The sequence below is a fragment of the Pagrus pagrus genome, assembly GCF_965226575.1.
Source record: "Pagrus pagrus genome assembly, chromosome: 18".
NCBI classification, from domain to species: domain Eukaryota; kingdom Metazoa; phylum Chordata; class Actinopteri; order Spariformes; family Sparidae; genus Pagrus; species Pagrus pagrus.
Genome location: NC_140202.1, coordinates 21,905,629 through 21,928,278, shown reverse-complemented (window position 1 = coordinate 21,928,278; position 22,650 = coordinate 21,905,629). Strand labels below are relative to the sequence as shown.

Below are 22,650 nucleotides of genomic sequence, written 5' to 3'. Positions count from 1 at the left end.
AGTATGTGCATGTACAGCATATACAGTGTGCATATTTTCTCCTGCTTCTGCTTCTTTGACATTTTCAAGGTAAATGGACACTTATGTACATTTTTGGGCGCTAGTTACTGCAGCTTTTAGATCAGCAAAACAGCATGAAAGATTATAAAAATGAGATTGAGGACCACTGAGTGCATGACCTGTTCCTGAACAGTGGTAATGGTAATGGTACAAGATGTACAACTGTAAAGGGCGGACCATCATAAAGGGTTTATTATGGTAGTAAAGATTTCACTTTCACTTCTGTTCTCAGAGACACACAGGAACTGAACCACTGCGACCAACTGATTTTAACTGAAACACTTCTCCTGTAGGTGAGTTTGATCATATTTACCCTCATACTGCTGAAGTCAGATAAAAACAATATACTAAGAACTCAATTATAGATTGATGGTGTGTAGGTTTGTTGCTTTTTTCTAGTGGATAAAAGCTTGCTTTCACCTTCTGCTCGAGGCTGAAAACACGTGAAGAATGTTTGAAATATCATATTTCACCCTTCACATGTCACATGAAAACCCTTTTTGTGTTTTTTGAGGAAAGTATTCTTTATTGGAAATCTCTCTTTTTGTGTTAAACATTGAACAACTCGTATGCACAGCATGCTTCATTGAGCAAGGATCTTGGCTTCAATCAGGGTGTTTCCCGAAGCTGTTTCAGTTCATCTGCCATGTGATCATTACGTCACAATAAATATACAGGATTTTGAAATCGTCTTTTTCAGTCACCACTTTGTTTTCACAGAAATCCTTTTAATGGAGAATACAGCAGACTCAAATGTTAAAAACTCTACTATAATATCTAATCACAGTGCTGCACCCTCAGGTCTCCCCTCCATCATGTCTGTCGTCACATCCAGCCTGTCGAGAGATCAGGAGAGCAAGCTGCTCTCTCTCCTCGGTCACGTCAGACTCCACCTGCTCTACAAAGCCAGCGTCCACGGCTTCACCGCTGCCGCTTTCCACAGCCGCTGTGACACACAGGGGCCCACTGTCCTCGTCGCCTACAACGCTGCTGGGTTCGTCTTTGGGGCGTACACCTCCAAGGACTACACCCAGAGCGGAGAGGGCGTCAGTGACGAGCAGGCCTTCCTCTACAGCATCAGGGCACAGGAAAACAAACCACTGAGGGTGGCAGGTATCAGCGGACAGTGTGCCTTCACGGATGTGGGCACCGGTCCACATTATGGTGCTTTGGTGTTCCTGCAAGACGACACACCTGCTTTCCAGTCCGTCCCAGGGACAAGCTTCCAATTTCAGGCTGCAGCGATGCACGGAGACGACTTGGTGCTGACTGAGTTTGAAGTGTATCGAGCTGAAGGTGTGTGACGAGTAGAAAGAATATAGAACGTTTATTTTATCCACATACTTGCAGTCAAGTTTTCAGTTACATAATTGGTCCTTGTTTAGCTCATGATGTGATTAAAATCTGCAAGTGAATTGACAAAGAATGGCATTTTCTTAAAGTGACTGAGTGAACGCCGTCATTTTTATTTATTTTCACTTGCAGGTTTAGGAAGTCTCCTGCCCAAACCCTGGAGGAACGTGCAGTGGACTCCTGAGTACGTACACGTGGAACTTTTAGTCCTTCAGGCTGTTGTTGTCTGCGTTTCCAGCACATCTACAGGCACACAAAGAGTCACTGATATATGAAAAAGAAACATAATTTTGGTGTGTGATTCACTGTTGGACTCACAAGTGCCTCCTATGATCCCCCTCTGGTAGATAAAACACGATAAACTGCCCTCTGGAGTGTTCTCCAGTGTATTAACGTGACAAACTCTGTTCATTATCAGCTAAACTATCCAAACCTCTTTGACTACCGTGTTTGTGATGTTTCTCTTCCCTCTAGGAGGAAGCAGCAGTTGATGAAGAAGATTCAGAACTATCAGACTGACATTAAAGCAGTTAAACAAGCCCGGGTGGCGTTGGTGGGACCCGTCGGGGCCGGCAAGTCCAGCTTCTTCAACTCCATCAGCTCTGCGTTTCGAGGCAACATGACATCCCAGGCCATCGCCGGTACAGCAGGCAAGAGTGTGACCACTCAGGTACCAGCTCAGGATGTCATACTTTGACTGTTCGGAGGGGCCTGACCCCTACTTAGTAAAGGGTTAGTACACAGTTTGTTCAATTAAGTTACACTTCATGTCTCGTCTGTAGTTCCGCACCTACGCCATCAAGGCAGGGAAAGGCGGTGAAGCCCTCCCGCTGATCCTGTGTGACACAATGGGCCTGGAGGAAAACCCTGATTCTGGTTTGGACACTGAGGACTTGGTCAACATCTACAAGGGTCACATAAAGGATCGCTACCAGGTCTATACAACTACCTAATTATCTACATTTATTTGTGTGACCGATAACGTGGTCCTAATGATTCTGCCTCTCGCTCCTCAGTTCAGTCCCTCCACTCCTATCCTGGCGGACGCTCCTGGATATAAGCAGAAAGTGACTCTGAACGACAAGATTCACTGTGTGGTGTATGCGGTCGACACCTGCAAGGTCTCTCTCCTCACACAGAAAATGCTCGACAAGTTTACTGCCATCAGGACCAAGACCAACCAGCTGGGTGAGGAGTGTGATAATGTTATTTTAGCAGTTTTTATGATGTTTCGTTCTGATTTGTGACACAAACTGACGCCTTAGCACTTTATTTTCTTTTTGTACACCAGTTATTTCTGCTTCTTCACCAGCTGAATTATATTTCCTTCTTGCTGTAATAACTCTCTTTCCTGCTAGGGGTCAGTAAGCGTTCACTTTATCTTTCCATCTATTTCAAATCTGCTCTTTTCTTTCTCTTGTGATCTCTCACAGGTATTCCTCAGATTCTGCTGATGACCAAAGTAGATGAGGCCTGTCCGCTGGTGGCAGAGGACTTAAAGAACGTTTATCGCAGTGTTTACATCCAGAGAAAGGTAAAATAGTCATACTGAGGTGGAAGCTTGTTTTTGTTTGGTTTTTATAACTTCATCCATCTACATTTCCTTCTTTCTTTCAGGCCCGGGAGTTGAGCGAGTCTCTCGGCATCCCCCTGTCCTGTGTGCTGCCGGTGAAGAACTACAGCGAGGAGCTGGAGCTGGACCACGACACCGACGTACTGCTGTTTTCTGCCGTGGAGCACATACTGAACTACGCAGACAGCTTCTTTGAGAACCAGGTTGTTGAGGACCAAGAGGTGAATGATCAACCGGAGCTCTACAGGTCCAGTGATCATCTCCGATCAGACTTATCAGGACGCATTGTTTGAAAGACAGATATCAAACTCAAAATAATGAGTCGGTTGATCAGATATATCTAATTAATGCATGTTAACAGGTTTATCCATTTCTTTGTAGTTGTCTGTAATAGTCAGCATGTTTTACATTTTCCCTATCATCAGATTGGGTAAGAACAATTTGACCAACAGCTCCAAAAGTACTAATTAATGGACCTTGAGATGCAATTTATGTTATAATTCGTATCAGATATTCTGTCAATGCAACTTCTCTGTCCTGGGAGAGGGATCCCTCCTCTGTGGCTCTTGCTGAGGTTTCTTCCATCTTCTTTATTTTTTTTCCCTGTTAAAAGGGTTTTTCCAACAACATGGCAAGTTTTTCCTCACTTGAATTGAGGGTCTAAGGACAGAGGATGTCGTTCACTGTACAGATTGTAAAGCCCATTGAGGCAATGTGATTGCATCTGCAGTTTCAATTTCAAGACAATTTATTGCCTAAATATGGAAGTGCAATCAACTAACTCTTGAAACTTAAGACACTTCAGATGTGTTTTTTAAACTAAAAGTCAAAGATATGTTACTGGCATACACATTATCCTAAAAATAATATATCAAAAGTAAAGTAGTTGATTGGCCTGGAGTGATGTTAGCTACTGTACTAAATAAACCTCGAAATGAGATTGTTTTGCTAACGTTGAGTTTCAGACATCTTGAAAGGTTCACAAACTAAATATGTTTACATTTTGCTTCAAGTTGGGTTTATTTACTCTTAAAAACCACTTCAGTTGTTGTATTTTCAGTCGCTATTTTTGTTTCTTGCCATGAAGAGGTTTTAAGTTGATGCACGTGTCCAGAGATTTCACTTTTTCTGCACGTTTTGGTTCTCTAATAAAAATATTGTGGGGGCTATACACTCTGTTGTCATTTCTTTTATTGCTCTTGTTGTCATTATCCGGCCACAAAATGTAAATAAACAGATAGATGTTGGATAATGACTTGTGTGGTGGTTGGTTTGTCAGCAGGATAACACGAAAACTGGACAGATTTCCATGAAACTCGGATGGAGGATGGGTCTCGGCCCAGGGAATAATAGCTGGATCTTGATAGAGAAAAGATCACCTGTATTTAGGTGGCTGGTATCTATGAGGTCCTAGATCCCAGAGCTTAAAGGAGCACTGTGTAGTTTTGGTGGCAGGGTCTGGCAGATATAAACAAAGTAAAACAGGAGGAAATCATGCTGTCCTTTAAGATCAGAAGTTTGTTTATCCCCATATCTACATAGTGCACCTTTAAATTATGGTTCAGCAGTTGTGGTTGATATTGGATTAATCTTAGGGCATGAGTGCCATCACAGTTTTATAAAAGCAGGAAGGTTATGCAGCCTTCTCCTCCCCTCGGTCAGCCACTAGATGTCAGTCATAATTTCATAATCTCTAGTCACCAGTTATGAAAACTTGTTATGAAAAGATGACAAGCTGATGTTGCACAACTGCATCCGGTCCAACACAATCAATCAAGTTTTTATTCTTAATTAGTTGATTTTTTTTCATTGATGAATTTCCCTTGTAGTTATTTGTGTACATGCATAGATCAAGAAGTCAGGATGACGAGGCAAAAGTCGTGTGAAACCATCCCTGCATGCAACCACACAATCAAATGAAACCGCAGAAGGGAGACGGAGCGTTTTCCTCGCAGCCAATCGCAGGAGTCGTGCAGTTTCGGTCCCGCCCTCCTCTCAGCTCCGGTATAAAGCGTGTCGCAACGTTGCCAACAACAAACACTCGAGCAGACCCTGGAAACACACACACACACACACACACACACACACTGAGGAGACACTCAAAACACCTCACTCACCAACAATATCACCTTTTCCTTCATCTTCCTCTGGGATTAATTTTGGATTTGCACAAACATGATTCCTGAGGAAAGCTGCGGCTCCATCGAGAACAGGTGAGATTTCATTTTCACTTCAGGCTCCAGCTGGAGTTTTTTATGGCTTTTCTGAGAAATGTGCATGGAAATCATGTGCCGGACAAGAATGCGTAATGTCCTTTGACCTCTGCGTTGCATGAAGTGAGCTTGGATTATAGCTGGAGTGCAGAGATTTGCAGCAACACATGCTTAATATGTCCAAGCATTTAAAGTTTGACTTATAAGATTACAACAAGCGTAAATCATTTTTGAGCTTAAAAAAAAAAAAGTCACATAACATCACTCTCATGCTAATTTTAGGACTTGATTGCGCAATACTGTGCCTGCATGCTGCCCACCCTGCAGGGAGGCTGCATGCTGACTGCTGTATTTATTTATAGTAGGCTTGAAGTCAATCTTTTATGAATAACTTGAGTTGTGCTTCAGGAAGGGAGACTTTTTTTTCTTGGTCAAGCCTGGGAGAGAGGCATCTTTAAGACCAAGCTGCAGAATAACCTGTACTTTTATAATGAAATGTACTTTTGGTGTCTTGTAACTTGGTCTCGGGGTTAGGGTTAGGGGTTTCATGAATTTGGTTGATACAATATTTTGATGATTTATTAAAAAACTGCAGCAGGTGTATGACAGGACCAGTGTTGAGTCATTTATTTGACTGCAGAATACAATGAATGATGGTTCTGTCTTTCCCTCTCAGGATGCAGGCTGTGGGTCTGGCTCTGGAGGAGTTGCTGGTGACGGCTCAGAAACAAGACTGCCTGACCGTAGGCATCTATGAATCAGCTAAACTTCTCAATGCGTGAGTTGCAACTACTTCACAGTGCCCGTACAGCAGAAAATAACTTCATCCCACACATAACTCATCCGTAACTTTCCTCTCGTTCTCCTCAGAGACCCGGACAGTGTGGTCCTGTGCGTGCTGGCAGCCGACGATGCGGACGACGTGGCGCTGCAGATCCACTTCACCCTGCTGCAGTCCTTCTGCTGCGACAGTGGCCTCACGATCCTGCGTGTCTCGGGAGTCCGGCGGCTCCAGCAGCTGCTGGGAGCTGTGGATGCCAACAGAAACCAGGAAGAGCTCAGAGACCTCCACTGCATGCTTGTTACGGTGAGTTGACTCAGTCAGCACAACGGCAGCACTCTCTTATGTAACTGCAAGGCCAGAGTGGGAATGTAACCTTACAGATTATTTTTCATGCCGTGGCTAAAATGCTGCTTCAGACTTTTGGCTCAAGTGAACTTTCATGTACTTTCAGGAACTTTTCAAACAATTTCCTTGTTGCAAAAGCTTCCTGCAGACAGAATTCAACATGAGCCTGATGTTGAATTTGATGTGTTTGATTCCCAGAACCCCCAGGCTGATCACTGCAGGCTACAGGAGGTGGGGACCTACTGCCAGGAGAGCCGACGCCTGGACCAGTGGGTGCCTGAGCTGGTCCTGCAGGAACGCTGAAGGGGCCCGGCACCCACATGCATGAACAAAAAACAAACGGGAGCTTTCTGGGTTCAGATACTCATGAACCGTCATTGCTCGTGCGGGGATCGCCTGGAGTGGACTGGGCCGGGCGGTCCTGACTGATGACCAGCAGGAACCAAGGACTCAGTGACTTGCAATAAAGTCAGAGCGGAGACTGGTTTACGAAATCTGTTTCGTGCAAAATATACAAACAGAAAATCAGATTCCCACTGTCAGTAAAACTAGATCCAAGCTTCTATTTTGCGCTTCTGTTTGGCCGCTTCCGACGGGGTGTGACGATCAATCAGAGGAACAGTAGCATTACAGAAACGTGCCCACACCCCAACCTGGAATACCTGTGTGCTGTCTATGGACCTGACAGGAATGCTGTAATGAAACTATGCCCAACATTCCTGTGCATTCCGACATGGGAGAGTCCTTGGAGAGAAGGTGTGTGTGAATGCGTGGTATGCGTGCACAATACTCGGGTCTTTCTTTAGAAAAAGACTGGGCGTGCGGCGCGTGCATTCTTTGAAATGAGCAGCCGATCCTGCGGAGGAATCGTCGCCATAGAAACTGAAATGGAAATGATGTTTCGAGTTAAAGTCGCACAGGGTTTATCGGCCCAAAAAAATACATGATGATTTTGGTCGGAGGAGGCTGCAGAGTGAGCTACATGAAGTGTGTCGGCTGTAAATTCTCATTGTGCTGCAACAGAAATCACAGTCAGTATCGTTGTGCCTTCAGGAGTGCTGCTTCTTTGATAAAATGCCATTATGAACTGTAATTTATTGACTGTATGACTGTATTGTCTAGCTATTTATTGTCTGATTTTGTGCTCAATAAATTATTGTATCCATAACTGATGGACTGCTGTTATCAAGACGTTTGCGCTCAGATTTCAATGCAATGTGTGCGTAATGAAACTGGAGTTACAGCTGAGTCACGCAACTACAGTCAAAGCCATGGAAAAAACACGCACATGGGCCAAGGTCTTTGTCAGGTGCATTACAGTTTCTTTGTCGTAAACAAAAAGTCTGTCAGGAGAGGGAAACTGGGGTGGAGACAGAAACTCTCCCCGTGGTGGAACAAACAGGCAGAACAAGCTGACGCAGACCTGTTGTCCCTGCAGGTCGAGCGGGTGGAGGCGGGAAAAGTTTCAGGAATGATGCTCAGACGATTTCTCCCAAGCAATTTGCATTTTAGCTTTGTTTTATGTCACGTTACCGAGCTGAACTTGCACATGCACGTTCCTGAGAGGGAGCCAAATCATTTGCAAACTCATCCCAGTGCAACCCCACCCATGCCACTCTATCTTCACATGATCAGGTAGCATGATGTTCCTGCCAGACGAGTGTGTTTATCCCCTGTGCCCTCCTTTCACTCTGATTCTCTCCCCACTCCACCCTCCGCTCTCACATGTCTGTTCTCGGCTCAGACTGCACAGCAGAGGAGTGGGAACATTCAGGCACATGGACCTCCCATTTGTTTACCACTGGCTGGACAGGGGTGTGACAGAAGAGGGGGACGGACCTTTTGATTGGCTGCAGTTCACCCACCCTCAATGTGATTGGCCCTGACTTGCAGGGGGGTTGGTTTGAAACTTGAAGGAAACTCGTGACTGTTGAAGCAGTGCTTCAAAGGGCAGAGAGACAGCCTGAGACAGAGGGCCTGCAACAATGACATTCCTTTCAAATTATCCAAAAGGGAGGCTTAAACAAATCGTGCTCTGTTGTTTACTCCTTCTGCAGCAGGTTCCCATCTTTTGTACTGTGCACCATGTACCTATTACAACAGAGAGCATGTGTGTCCATGTGCATTGTGTACCTCTACAGTCAGTCTGAGAAAAACACCTCCTACTCAAGGAAAATAAACACAGAATAGACCATGAGACCTCATTTATGCAATAACAATGTTGTCATATCCGAGTTAATGTCAGCTTCTGACTTGTAACGAGCATTCGTGTCAACTTTCAAGTCCTAATTTTGAGCCAGAAACTCAGCTTCTTCTCCAATATATCCAATTTGGTCTTCACTAATGTGGTGTGGAGGACTGAAACAGCCAAAATTAAGAAATATATAATAATTAACACATTTAAAAATGGATAAATTAATACATCAAATCAAAAATTAGTGGCAAAGTAAATGAATAGTTGAGTTAATGCAAAGGTAAATAAACACAGAGGCAAAATAAAGCAAAAATATCAATTTATGTCACATTTTATAACTGAATTAATGCCTGCATTTATTTTAAATTGTGTTATTGGTGTATTTAATCCCATATTAATATATTTATTAATTTTGGCATTCTCAGTCCTCCATGTATGGATGCCTCGCATGAGTCAATGGCGTTATTATGAGACACAAATTTAGAGGATATGCTGTTATTTTACCAATGCAAAATAAAGGCCGACGCTAACGTGATGATTTGCAAACCTTTTACCATCAACACCATCTTAGCTTAGCATGTCAGCATGCTAACAATTGCAAATTAGGAGTAAACATGAAGCAAAGGTAAGGCTGAGGGGAACGCAATTGCAGGTATTTGGCTGTTAACCAAAGTATTAGATGGGTTCTGACCAGGTGAAGGCACCACAGGTAATGTTAAAGGTTAACCGATTGGTTATAGCCAAGGTTGGTAGGATTTGTCATCTGGGAACCATGAATGTGAAGAAAAAGTCATGTAAATCCAGCATAACATAAAACACAAGAGCGTTTGTTATTATATCATCTTTTTATTAATGTTATCTACTTCTCAATATCATCTTTTTAACAGCAATATCCACAAAATATTAACAGTGTGCAAGAAAACATGAGTTATGGCACATCAGAGAACAGTTACAAAAAATAGATATATTTTCTTCATAATCAATCAAGGCAAAAAGATACATATACTGTATGCATACACAGGAGATCAGAACACAAAAGATGAGTCTCGGGAAAGGGCTCAGAGCTGATTCAGCGATGCTTGATTTCAAAGTCGACCGGTGAGGAGCCTCAACTCTCCCCACCTGACCTGAAAGTCATTTCACCGGGCTCGCTTTGCGTCACAACACCAGTGGATTTCCAATCTCGAGCCGCGTGTTCTGCTTTAACACTGTTCGTTCTGTCGATCTGATCGCCCCAAGACCAGCATTAACACAATATACGCCACTATAAGGCAAACTAATGACCAGCCAATCGAAACTGTCAGTCGAACTAGCGATTCAGGCCGACTGTCTCTGATTGTAAGCCCAACCAGCTATGGAATGATTGGAAAATAAAACGATAATGATAAAAAAATGTCTGTCAGACAACTCCAGGACAACATCAGTGTGTGTGTGTGTGTTGATATGTATGCATGCTTGCAAATCCTTTGCAGTTGTAACTCTCTTTGACATAAGCTGCATATTGCAAAGGAATTACAAGGAACTGCGTTTCCATTTCTGTGAAGTAGCTATTTCCTCAATCTTACAACAGTTCAGAGAAAGGTCGGAGAGAAGTCGATCCTAGATTAGTCATACTGAGTCATTTCCTACCTGTCACTGCAGGTTGCACTCTTAACATCTCTTCAGATATCTCTACAGATTAGGCAAAGGAATTTAATCAACTTAAAGGAATAGTTTTGACAAAGAGAAGATCCATACCACTTTTATGTCTCTTTGCTAAATGCAACGACGTTACAGCCATCAGCTGCTTAGCTTAGCTTAGCATAAAGACTAGAAACAGAGGGGAAACAGCTAGCCTAGCTCTGTGAAGAGAGATGAGGTGGTTCATGTTTTCAGAAAGAGCGATGAACGAAATGCTCACACAGCACTTAGTTACAGAAGCTATTGGAACAGAGGCTAGGCTAACCAAACCTAGCAACTTGCACCTCTAAAGCCCACTAATTAACTGTTTAATCTGTACAGGAACCAAAGTGTAAAAAAGACAATGTGGTTTGTACACGGGGTTATAAACAGGATTATTTTTTCGCCTGGTGGAAGGATTTCATTGAGCCTCTGCCGCTCGCCCAGCAACTTCATAATGACCAGATGACCCCAGTTAGAAATAACCTGTTTTGGAGCTTTAGAGGTTTTGGTATGTGTATTCCTGTTACGCTCAGACAGAGCTAGGCTAGCTGTTTCTCTGTTTCGAGTGTTGAAGCTAAGCTAAGCTAACCTGCTGCTGGCTTTAGAGACAGATATGAGAGTGGTATCGATCCTCTCGTTTAACTCTCTCTGTTTCCCAAAATGTCAAACTATTCTTTTTGGGTCTCTAAGGCTTAAAAAACGTGTGGTGGAAACAAACCGCTAAAACAATGTGGCTGAGTCAGACACTAAACAGAAAAAGAAATGATTGCAGGAAGAGAATTTGTCATCTTTGTGACGGTTTTAGGGGGGTTACGATTGGTCATCACATCAAAAAATAGCTTCCCACACTTCGACTGAACAACTTTAGCTTGTGACAGAATCCTTTTCCACCGCTCTGACCTCAGACTGATGCAACAGAGCGAGCGGAGGCCATACGTGCTGCTCTGACTCACACGGCGTCACATGACCTCTCCACCAGTCAGACTCACCCTGACCTGGAATTGCTGGACTTCAGTACAGTAACATTACTATGTGACACTCTGCACAGCACTGGAGGCACTGTGTGTCCATACACGCCGTCTCTGACATATACACACTCACTCACACACACTCACACAAACACACAAATGCGTGCACCTCTATTTTCTCTCCTCTGCCCACCGCTCTGCCAAATCATCCTTTTTAGCTACCAAACACGAGCAACCCCCACACACATGCACACACACGCACGCCCTCAGCCCTCTCCGTGGCCTTTCTCCAGCTCCGGCTCGCTCTTGTGCTTTGGGAACGGCCTGCTCTCGCTTGTTTGGAACAAAGGCAAATGAGTGATGAAGCCGGGCTTTGTATCAGGAACCGTCGCCTACATTGAACAAACAGTGATGTTAATCAGCAATTTGGCCCTGATTTGAATTGTAAATTTGTGTTTTTTTCTATGTAAGAAATTGTTTTCACATTTTAGGAAACGTGCTGAGAGTTAGATGAAAAAAGTGGATTTCTCTCTCGTGTCTGTGCCGTTAATACGGAGCTAAAGACAGCAGTCGGTTAGCTCAGCTTAGCATAAAGACTGTAAACAGGGAGACATTTAAACTTAGCCTGGCTCTGTCTTAAAAAGAAATGAGTCTACCAACAGCTTCTCTCATTGAAATTTAAATAGCTGCAAACACTGGTTGGCGTTACTGTGGCTAGCTAGCAAACATCAGCTAACCGCTAGCTAACATAAAGGGCTACCTGTAATTCAATGCAGTAAAAATGCTACGAAAAGCTACTTATTGGGGGTTAAGAGTTTTTTTTTTAACTTGCTAATGTACAGTAGTGAAGTTAGGTCACATACATAATATAACGCAAGTAACGTACGAATCAGAATTAGGATTTTAACCCAAACCGTGTTGTTTCCTAAACCTAACCAAACAGCGACCACAGGATGAAGGTCTGGTACGTGCGTGGCTCTTACGCCGCTTTCGCTACTTTCATTTTGCGTTGGTAGCGGTGATATATGTCGTTTGGGGAGACTACGCTAAGCTAACTGGCTGCAGATTGATTTAGGGTACAGACACAAAAACTTCAGAAAATAAGAAGACAAAATCACTTTTTAACGTGGTAGTTTAGTAAGTTGTCCCCAGCGGACTGTCTGCTTTTCAAACTGTGTGCACGCTCTAAAAAAACTACACATCTTGTCTGACTTTGTGTCACAGGTGGCTCATATTGACCTAGTGATTAGAGAACAGAAAGAGCAGTGGGCTCAGCTCCCCCAACAGTCCATCAGCAGCAGTAAGTCCTGTCCAAATGGCTCCACCCTGCTCTGTCACTGTATGTCTCTCCTGACAAAAGCCTCAACTAAATAATGCTCGCATGTAAATACGCAGCAAAGCACCTTTCTTTCAGCAGTAACCGCCGAAAGCAGCTCTCAATGCCGAGCCTTACCACTCCTTCAACTTTCGACCATCGAACCTAAAAGAAACAACTGCAAAGAGCGAGGGGTGTGCGCTGTGTGCGATGTGTGCGATGTGTGCGTTGTCCTAGTTGTCCGTCGCCCACCAAAACCAACGAAAAACGTGTGGGCTGCTCTGGTGTTAAAGGATAGATCAGGAGGTTGGTTTGTGCCACTGAAATGAGGTCCGATGTTGATTCATCCTCTAGCAGGATATGATCCTATACCTAACAGGGCTTTTTGTGTCTATCTGACATTATTCTAATATATCCTCATCAGGCGTTTTGTATTTGTATCTGTGGTTGAAACCATCCTCCACTATCTCAGGCCTCTTAAACCTGAATGGAAATGATAATCAATGAAGACGGACATGATCCTGACCGACAGAACGGAATAAGTAGTACTAAAAAAATCCAACATCCACAGAGGGGGAGTCTGTGTTTAGATTTTGTATCTTACAAACACTGTACAGGGTAATACTCAACTGACCAGGTTCCATGGACTCCATAGAAAGAAGAAACTCAGAAAATAAACCCAAAACAGCTACTCTTCAACTTATCACTTCTGCACATGTCTGAAAGAAAGTTTATACACTTAGTTTGTTTCTCTTGACTTCGTTTTTTTTATCACTTCGTCTTCAGTTTTTACAATCAAGTTTGGTTTGTCAGAGAGGAGGAGGAGCATCGTGGAGGTGGAAAGGGGGGGGGCTGCTGGCTCTGATCCAGTCCCCGACCAGTTTATAAGCTCACGTTAAAGCGGGCTCTTCTTACTGGGGAGACGGGAAAACTTTAAAGACGGGTAAAGCCAGGTCACATCTATGATAATCTGATTTAAATCCAGAATTTAAACAAAGTGTATCCCTCTTCTCCACTGCAGAGGCAAACAAAACAAACGCCTCCGTCTTTTTTCTTCACTTCGCTTCCAATTTAAAGAATCAAACATGACTGGAGAAGGCGGGAAAAGGGCGCTTCGCTTTTTGTTTTCTCCTCCAGCCTTGAGGTCCTTGCAAGACTGAATCTCAGTCAGTCTACGACCTCGCCCTCTCTCAGGGTAAAGCACAGGGAGGCTTGATGTACAGTAGAAACCTTTGTTTAAGATCCTAGCAGGTATCTGGTTAGGTGTGACCCCCTGGCTTACAACCAGGCCCCCCTGTCGTTTCATTAGCATTTAATGCCGGACAGGAAGAGAAACCTGATCAGCCAGGGGCGACACCTACGTCAAAGCTAAACAATTAAAAAAAAAAAAGTACAGTTTTATCTTATCTGTTAAGTAATGCTTCAACAAAATATCAAAACATACATTGAGTTCACAAACAGGTACTTCTTAAGAAAAATGCAGTAAACGTCCAGGGTTAATAGCTTGAGTTCTGTGTAGAGCAGATCACTACGTTACCCTCATAGGTGCAGATCTGAGGTCAGCCTAGACATCGATTTTCAACCAACGGCAGCCGCGGTGAAGCTGCAGTGGAATCGGTGACGGCAGATCGGCATCTAGAGACGACTTTCTGTACATGTTGGCACAGCTGGAGGTTTGGCCAAAGGCTGCAGACGGCCATAGTGAGGCCACAGGCAGAGAAGGTCTGTTCATACAGGTTCGGGTGGGAACATGCTATAGCCCGATAAAAGGCAAAGGCTTCAGCCGCTCGCTCCAAAACGACCTGCCATGATTTAGCACTGGCAGGCTTGAGGGCAAAGCTCCCAGACCTTTTTTAAAACAGCCTTAAAAAATAAAAAGCATTTTTACTGAGCTTTTAACGGGACACCAGCTCGTGTTTGGCACGGCTGGCAGGAGCGCCTACTGTCCTTTTTCTGTTGCCCACATGCATCCTCCCACTCCTTGCCTATGGCACTGCTGTCCATCCTCTACCCAACCCCCTTAATTCATGACAAAAGGAGAGAAAATCCCAGTTTCCTACTGATTATTAATGTCCAAATCCCTTTTTTTTCAAGTTAAACTGACACTCGTAGTTAATTTACCAGCATACATGAATATTACCAAAGCACCTTGGATCATACTCAGTGATATACTGATCTCAGCCACTGTGAGCACAAGAAAACCTGCCCCCTAGCTGTGGCTCAGGGGTATGGCGCTTTTCCAGAGTGGCTATTTTGGGTGTGTGTCTGTGTTTGTGTACTAGATGGGCTGCATCAAGTGTGTGTTTGCATGTCTCAGGAAGGATCAATTGAAGTATTGAGCTTGAGAGTGTGTGCATGTGTGTTTATGTGTGTGTATGTGTGTGTGCGAGGGCAGGAGGAATGTAGTGCGGCTATAGGATGATGCAGGGTTTCTTGTCCTTGAAAGGGTTTTCGGAGGTGGGAACCCCAACCAGCAGAGGGTCGCTACGAGCGTGCTGCTCACAGTAACTCATCAGGTCTGCTGCTGCTTTAGACACCTAAAAGAGGATGGTGGAAAAAGAAGAAAGGGGACAAAGAGCGGTCAGATGTGGATGATAATCACGCTCACACGTGCACGAACATGGCAGTAAAGCGTCCTCCTACCTTAATGCGTTCGATCCCTGCCTCGATCCTCAGCTGTTCCACCAGTTTCCTGGCCTGGGCGATATTATTAGTGGTAGACATACTGATCCATCAGACTTTCACCAACACAGGAGAAAACTGAACGAGAGAGTGAGAGAGGGGAAGAAAATGTTTATAGTGCAGACGGTGATGGATGATTTCATTAAATATGCACAGGGAGAGGGAGGGCTAGGCGACTCCACGGCACTAAAAATATACTTGGGAACAAAGTTTTGCATGTTTGTGTGTAAGCAGGACCAGTTTCAGTGGAGCATCCAGATGACATGCAGGTGAGGTGTGAGTTGCAGATGTGCATATAAAGCAAATGTATTATCTTTTTTGCATGATGTCTTTTGTTTGGTTGTTTGTCTTGTCCATGCTACACTGATTTATGAGCTGTATCACCTTTTACGTTATCAATAGTCTCACTCAGGTGACTGTTTGGCCTCAGTTGTAGAGTTATAGCACCACTATGAGGTGACCACATGGAGGTGCAACACTACCGATGAGCAGCTTCATGGTCAAACTACATTCATGGAGGTGATGTGCACAGTAAAACTAAGCACGGAGCTATTACAAAAGCAACTTTAACAATATGATCCATGTTTGTCATTCATGATAAATACTCTTCAAGCTTTTAATATGTTGTAGTCAGACACAAAGACACACAGAGACAATAGAGTGTTACCTGACTGCACAATGGTGACTGGTTGGCGAGGACGATCTGAGCGGTGCAGCGGACAGTTGCCAAGTCAGGAGCAAGTCGGAGCTGAACTCACATTGGCTTGTCTCTGTGGAGAAGGAGAGCAGGTGAGACGGCCGCTTATAAAAAGATGACAACATTTTAAACATTTCAAGATATCGCTTGACCTATGACCTATGTTGCGTGACTTACATTGACATAAAACATGATGTTACGAGACTGAATGTTGTTATTTTAACCCAAAGTATGATCTTCTCCTAAACTTAACCAAGTAGCTTTGGTGCCTAGCCACTGTAGTTACTTTGAAAGTGTAACCAGGAATTGTATATAACATTTTTTGCGAAACTAACAATAGATAGGTAGGTAGAGCGGCGTGGTTTGAAGTCGAAGCGCGCTGAGCAAGCTGCCGTGTTTGGCAAGTTGGGAGTGAAGACTGTTCGGTTTACAGCAGGCGATTTTGAGTGGGGATAACTGCTGACTTTGGTTAGAAAAATATCAATACCAACGCACATTAACAGACATTTCAAGATAAGAATGTGTCATCATCACAACATCTGTCACCACAACTTCACAAAGCCCCACTGACACCACCTTATTGAGCCGATGTAGGACAAAAAGGAACCGTAGTGTCCAAAACTCACTTAAAAGCCACCAGCCAATTTCTTTTACGCGTCTGTTTGTACAGCGTAGAAGTTTCCCCACCGGTGAGTCGGATCAAAACACACCTTGCTCCTCACATTCATCACGCTGAGCGTGTCTCTCACTTTGTCTCTCTGTCTGTCGCCCTCTCTCTCTCCCGGGAAGAGAGTCCTGCTTTAATTACTCCGACTGTGGAGTAGCTCAGAGATTCATGTCTGTAATTAGGCCTTTTGTGTGTGTGTGTGTGTGAGAGAGAGAGGGAGAGAGAGAGGGGGAGTGAAGAGACACCTGATGAAATGTCTCCTTCTGTCTTTGCATGTTATACTTTGTGAGGACATTAACTGAACTCGCCCCAACCCGACCCCTGATTCTGAATCCTGATCCTAATCTTAACCCTGAGCCAGAATCCTAATTCCAACCAGACCTTTGGGAGCAAACTGAGCCACTTCTGAGTGTTATTTACCTTTTTCTGTGTATCACACACATAAAAACTTGTTTTTGACAGAATTAAATCGATTTAGATTAGTGAGATTATCGGTGTGTGTGTCGATACTGCTGATACCAAAGTCTTGTTTTGAGCATCAATACTGTTGTTGATATAACTGAGACCAAGACGAATACATTATAGTGTCACCACGTTCTTGATGTAGGGATGTTGCTCATGATGGTGGTTTTGGGAGATTTTCTGAGGTGGTTTGGATTCCCCCATTATAGTTTCACAAAATAGGCACAGGGCCCCCAAAAATCTAGAAACGGCCCTGCTTGATAGTTGTCTCGTGTCGACAGGCATTTGATTAAGTACCAGAGAATGTAAGAAAATCCATCTGCAAATGACTTGAAATGTATTTAGAAGTGATAACGATGCATTTCCCTCTTAAATTATGGCACATGGCTCTCCCTCAGCCAGCCGCCAGGATAAAACGTAGGTTATCATTTCTACGTCCACATTTTTATGTTTCAGAGGCCACATTTCTACAAATGTGTCATATCAAGTTGACATTACATGTTTACGACCGTGACTTTCACATCAGGAGGTGGAGGAGTTAAGCGAGAAGTTAAGTGAGAAGGCTGTCAAGCTGGTGACCGCAGTCTGGACTTGTTTTAACATTTGTAAGCCACACAACACTGGATATATTTGAGGAGACCTCAGGACATCTCTAGCCATGTTTCTGGTGACCAAAGCATGTATTTTCTTATCTGCGTACGGTTCGGTTTGCTGATGTTTTTGTACCTAACCCCAACCAGAGCATGAGCAAAGCGTTGAAAGTTAAACCTAAAGAAACATAAAGTTTCCACAAAAAGAAATGTAAAGTTTCAACATCAGCTTTTATTCTGGTGATTGGGTCGCCCTAAACAAGCTGCTCTTGATAGTCAGAAGTATAGGCACAGGAGATTATTCAAACAGTGATCTAACCTCTACATGCCTGACCTGAACGTCACCCTAAACGTCACCAAAACACAAGTTTTAACACTGAAACATAACAGTTCACCACCCGAGGACCTGCTCTTCATCCCTAGATGCATGCAGAAACACTTTTCCATCACAACATACATTCTCATTATCTGTCAGGAGTGTCCCTGAATCACCTCACATGCAGCATCAGTGACAGCAAACACAAGACTATAGATATGAAAACACAGCCTGGAAAACTGACAGAGATTAAGAGCACAACAAAAAACAAAAAGAGGGAGTTGGTGCTCCTATGTTGTCGTCGAACCCCAAAATAGGATCTGCTTCCTCTAAAAATAAAAACTCACTCTAACAGGAGCATCTTTCAGAGAGAGTAGATCTTTTGTTTTGTGAACAAGTTGAGCTGTGAAACCAAATGTAAGGTGTTTACGCACATATTTACTCGTATGAAGGTGTCACCTGCAGGGACAGCACGCTTAAGAGTCCATAAATCACTTTTCCACACAGCTAACTCCTATCATCAACCCACTGCTTTCATTTCTCCAGCCTGTTGATTTTTCAAACTTTTCTGCTGTGGCGCATTCCGCGCTGACAGAAGGAAGCTGTACCCTTAAAAAAAAAAAGAAGGAAAAAAAACAGAAAAGCAGCACAAACATGAATTCCTGCCCCTCCACGGCCAAATCTCTCCTCTCCTACGCCCCCAGACTGAAAACACTTTCTTGCAAAGCCGATGCACAGAAGCAAAACCAACACAAGCTGCTCATTTGTCTCGGCCTGGACCAGAAAAACATCACCAGAGCTGGACAGGGCCCCGGCCAGCGAGCCCACAGCCGCTCTCAAGACGCGCAAAAATGCATCAATCCTTATTGATCCTAGCTGCTCCCGAGCGCCGATCGGGGCCTGCGGTTCGGAGCCATGTCCTCCGCTATAGGCCCCTGCTCGCTGCTCTACCGTGTGAAAACACAATGCGGGCATTTTGATGGATAGAACAGCATGTCCTCTCTCTCCCATGGCTATCTACACTCCACACACACACACACACAGACAGACACAGGCGCGCACATACATACGCACAGGCAGGCGCGCAGGCACAGGCAGACCTTGTGCACATATCAAAGCCAGAGATATTTTTCCCCAAGTGGAGACCAGACTAGACCGCTTCAGGTCTGCAAACAGGCCCTGACTGTTAGCCGTGGGAGCAGGGTGGTGACATGTTTTGAGGGAGGCAGGCTCCGGCAGCCAGTACGAACCCATCCAGCGACAACGGGCACAAGACCGGAGCGCATGCCTTTATGTTCCGCTATTATGCAAATTGATCGGCATACGGCCTACTTCAGCACATAAAATCCAAGAGGGTTTTTCTGTTTTTCCCTCTTTCTTTTTTTTTTTTTTGGATACAGTGGCTTGTGCGTCCTCAAGTCCAGCCGAGCTGTAGGAAATCTTCCACTGACCCTGTCCCCAGTCCTCCCCACCCTCTCTGCCGGCAAAGGGCTGGGGAAAACCGGATTCGTGACACTGATGAAGCCCCTCTCCGCTGCAGCCGCCCTCGGTGGCGAGAAGCCGGGGTTGCAGAGGCGCACAGACGCGTTACAATTATTATACACAGGGAGAAAAAATACCCGAATATCTCCAAACTCACCTCCGAATGCGCTGTATTGGTGATTTAAAGGGCCAGATCCGCTGGTTTCTCACCCTCTCTGCTCGCTCACTCCCCGTCTTCACCGAGCCAAACGCCTCCCCCTCCGTTGCCAGTGTCTGTCCACTCCTCTATACCCCCCCTCCCTCCCTCTCTCCCTCCCTTCCCTTCGCTTCCTCCCTTCCCTTCCTCCCTCTCTCCTTCTCCCTCCCTCCATCCGATCCGGTGACAGCACCTTTAACACAGGGGCTCCAAAAACAAACACTTTCGGATGTTCACACGCTCAAATCGCACGAATTCATCCAAGAGGCTGAATGGAAATGTGATCCAGTTCTGCCCCGTTAGAGAAAGAAGCGGCTGTTGTGTTGGGGACCAGTAAAGTCTTGTGTTACCCTCTTTAAATTTGGACATTTGCTGGATGTTTTGAATCGTAGAATGGGTATCACTTGCATGAATGAGGCATTCAAAAAATAATCGCCTGCTCTCACATTTATTTAACAATGAAGTCAAAAAAATATCCCTCCAAAACCTCTTTTTCGGAACCAACAAAGGTGATTGTTCAGTGGCTTCATTTTCCAACCAGCAGATTTCATTTCTGATCTTTTAATCTATTGTAAATAAGACCTGCGGGCTCAGATTTCAGAATAATCAGAAAGTTGTGGGCAGACTGTGCCTGAATATTTTCATTGAATATCAAATGATCTGGGAATCATAAATTATTATGAACTAAATCAGAAAAAAAAAATATATTTGAGCCTCCCAAATTCTTTTACAAATAGATTTTGTATGTTTCTTTTAAGATTAAATGTCTCCAATACATTGCTTTATTTACATATACAGTATATTTTTGTTATAATATAATAAAAACCCTAAATGCACGTTAAAGCTTAAAAATAATCTGTGTTCCTCCTTAAATCTCAATACTTTGTGCAGGATTTGATGACGCAAAAACAACAATTATCTTAAATGTGCATTTAATGAAGTTCAAGTTCTTTATTTGTCACTCTCATAACACACAGTGGGCATTCATCTGAGCGAAAACAATCAATGAGACCATAAAAAGAAAGTCGCTAAATGGAAAAAACACAAAGTTCAGACGTATATAAAAACAGTTAGGAGTCACTAAAAAAGAAAAATGTAGTGCATGAACCTATAATTTTATGCATGTATCAGCTCAATACAATTCAAAGGCTTTATTGGCATTAAGCATCAGTGTACAAACATGAAGACAATACACAAAAAACAAGTAATAAGGCAGAAAAAAGAAGAAACAAGTAAAGAAACACATCACAAAAGTATAAAAATGACATTAAAAAAAGACTGTGCACTTTTGAGCTACTTTCAGTGCTGTTCTCCTGTTGTTCACTCCATATTTCACAGCTCTACCGTGACCTTAACTTATCCCAACTGCGTTCCCTCTTGTCCTGCACATCTGGATCCCTGCGCGCTCGCCGCGCTGCGCTGCCACGCGGTGGCGCCATTGATCCAGCTGCGCTCGCGTCTTTCTCCAGGGAGGTGGTGGGCCGCTCCTTCTATTCCTGGCAGGGCCCGGCGCAAAAACACGCATCCTCCGTCTCCACCGAGCTGTGTAGTCCACTCCTCCACACCGTGGGGCTCAAAGTGCTACAGGATCATTGGCTGAACGGGACGTTGCTGCTGTTGTTGTTGTTGATGCGAGGATTTTATTTTTGCACCATATATTTAGTGTTTTTGTGCACATGAACCCAGGAAGTGTAGGTACATCCCGACCTGAAACAACGCTGCTTTCATGCACACACACTCGTATACAGTCACATCTCCTCCGCTGCTGTATGGGAACCTTCTCCAGCTGCTTATTATAACCACAGGAGAGCTATTTATAACTCCAACACAGCGCCGCATTGGCCCCGTTTCCACTGATGTGTGAAATTGTGCTGATGCCTATACATTTCTCCTTCATTTCCTCACCTTTCAGCTCTCTTCATTTGTCTCACTTCCTTCTTCCATTTTGACTCCCCCTCCCTCTAGTTGAGGAGGCACAATGGATTACAGCAGCAGAGCTCTCCATTCTCTAAGAAATCAGCGGTGGAAGCCCATGAGTCACGACTGAAGAGATGCTCTCGGGCTGACAGAGGTGGCACCCTCCCACACGGACCCCTTTTATTTTTTATTTTTGTCTCCTGCTCTCAGCTTTGTCATGTGTGTGTGTGTGTGTGCGCGCTCTCAGGCTCATCTTTGACCTGATGCAAAGACTTTCCTCAGCTCGTGTGTGTGCGTAGGTGTGGAGGTGGTGGTGGTGGAGGAGGAGGAGGAGGAGGAGGAAGGGGGGCAGCTCTCGTCTCTCTCCTTTGTTATACACTTCAGCATCAGCAGCCTGGGAGACCTCCGTCTGTCGTAACGCATCCCTTGTCCCCACCAGGGTCACATGATGCGACAACCATCGTCAACGTCACGCCGTCTCCATGGCAACCGAGCCGGGCACAGCATCCCCAAGCAGATGTTAGAGGGTTAAGAGAGAAGTGAGAGTGAAATGAGGAGGAGTGGGAGGCTGTGCATCCAGCATCTCTCTCTCTCTGTTTTTTTGTTTCATGTGTGTCATGTATTTGCAGTCAGTAGACGAGCTGTTCGGTTTTAATTGGGGTACATGGCCCTAAAAAGTCAAAACCATAGGCTTTGTAGTAGTCACGGCTATCCCTAAAGTATTTTGTGACAAAGGGTGGCTTGGTATTGGGTGTATCTTCAGCGGCACAGGCTGCGATATAAATAGATCAGCCACGAAAACACCTGCTTAATATTGAGCAGGTTTCCCTTTCTGACCTGTCAAGCCATGGTCATAAGGCCTCTGGTGGTGTCCTGTGGTGTCAGGCACAGGGACTTATTCCTGTTTACTCCATCAGATTGGGATCTGGGGAATATGTAGGACGGGTGGAGTGTATTTGGTCCACAACTGTGTTTGGGTAGGTGATGCACATGAATGCTAGGAGCCCAGATTTCCCACCAGAACATCATGGCATTGTAAAGTTTTCTTTTTTGGCCTTTCACGGCTTTATTGACAGGACTGATTGAGAGATGAGGGAAAGGGGGGATGACATGCAGCAAAGGGCCACAGGTCGGAGTCGAACCATGGGCAGCTGCAGCGAGGACACAGCCTCTG

At 44.4% G+C, this 22,650-nt stretch overlaps 3 protein-coding genes across 4 annotated transcripts; 2 read left to right on the top strand and 1 right to left on the bottom strand.

Moving 5' to 3' along the window:
- The first annotated feature begins 297 nt into the window (after positions 1-297).
- On the top strand, positions 298-3,466 carry LOC311273896 (interferon-induced protein 44-like). Its single transcript, XM_084381191.1, has 8 exons — positions 298-353; positions 862-1,356; positions 1,546-1,597; positions 1,888-2,083; positions 2,196-2,348; positions 2,430-2,601; positions 2,847-2,947; positions 3,031-3,466. Exons 2-8 carry the CDS (start codon positions 876-878, stop codon positions 3,277-3,279), a joined length of 1,404 nt encoding a protein of 467 aa, XP_084237317.1. The 5' UTR covers positions 298-353; positions 862-875; the 3' UTR covers positions 3,280-3,466.
- Positions 3,467-5,040: 1,574 nt separating this feature from the next.
- Positions 5,041-7,498, top strand: LOC311273775 (growth arrest and DNA damage-inducible protein GADD45 beta-like). The gene is made up of 4 exons (XM_084380988.1): positions 5,041-5,199; positions 5,876-5,977; positions 6,070-6,286; positions 6,527-7,498. Exons 1-4 carry the CDS (start codon positions 5,162-5,164, stop codon positions 6,629-6,631), a joined length of 462 nt encoding a protein of 153 aa, XP_084237114.1. The 5' UTR covers positions 5,041-5,161; the 3' UTR covers positions 6,632-7,498.
- A 1,850-nt stretch (positions 7,499-9,348) lies between these two features.
- On the bottom strand, positions 9,349-19,627 carry gng7 (guanine nucleotide binding protein (G protein), gamma 7). 2 transcript variants are annotated; one of them, XM_084382174.1, is made up of 4 exons: positions 19,521-19,627; positions 15,817-15,919; positions 15,111-15,227; positions 9,349-15,004 (listed from the first exon to the last, which is right to left on the bottom strand). In XM_084382174.1, the coding sequence occupies exons 3-4, from the start codon at positions 15,189-15,191 to the stop codon at positions 14,879-14,881; spliced, it is 207 nt and encodes a 68-aa protein (XP_084238300.1). In that variant the 5' UTR covers positions 15,192-15,227; positions 15,817-15,919; positions 19,521-19,627; the 3' UTR covers positions 9,349-14,878. The 2 variants fall into 2 exon arrangements, with proteins under 2 accessions (XP_084238300.1, XP_084238301.1); XM_084382175.1 differs by lacking the exon at positions 19,521-19,627 and adding an exon at positions 19,333-19,481.
- Between the last annotated feature and the right edge of the window lie 3,023 nt (positions 19,628-22,650).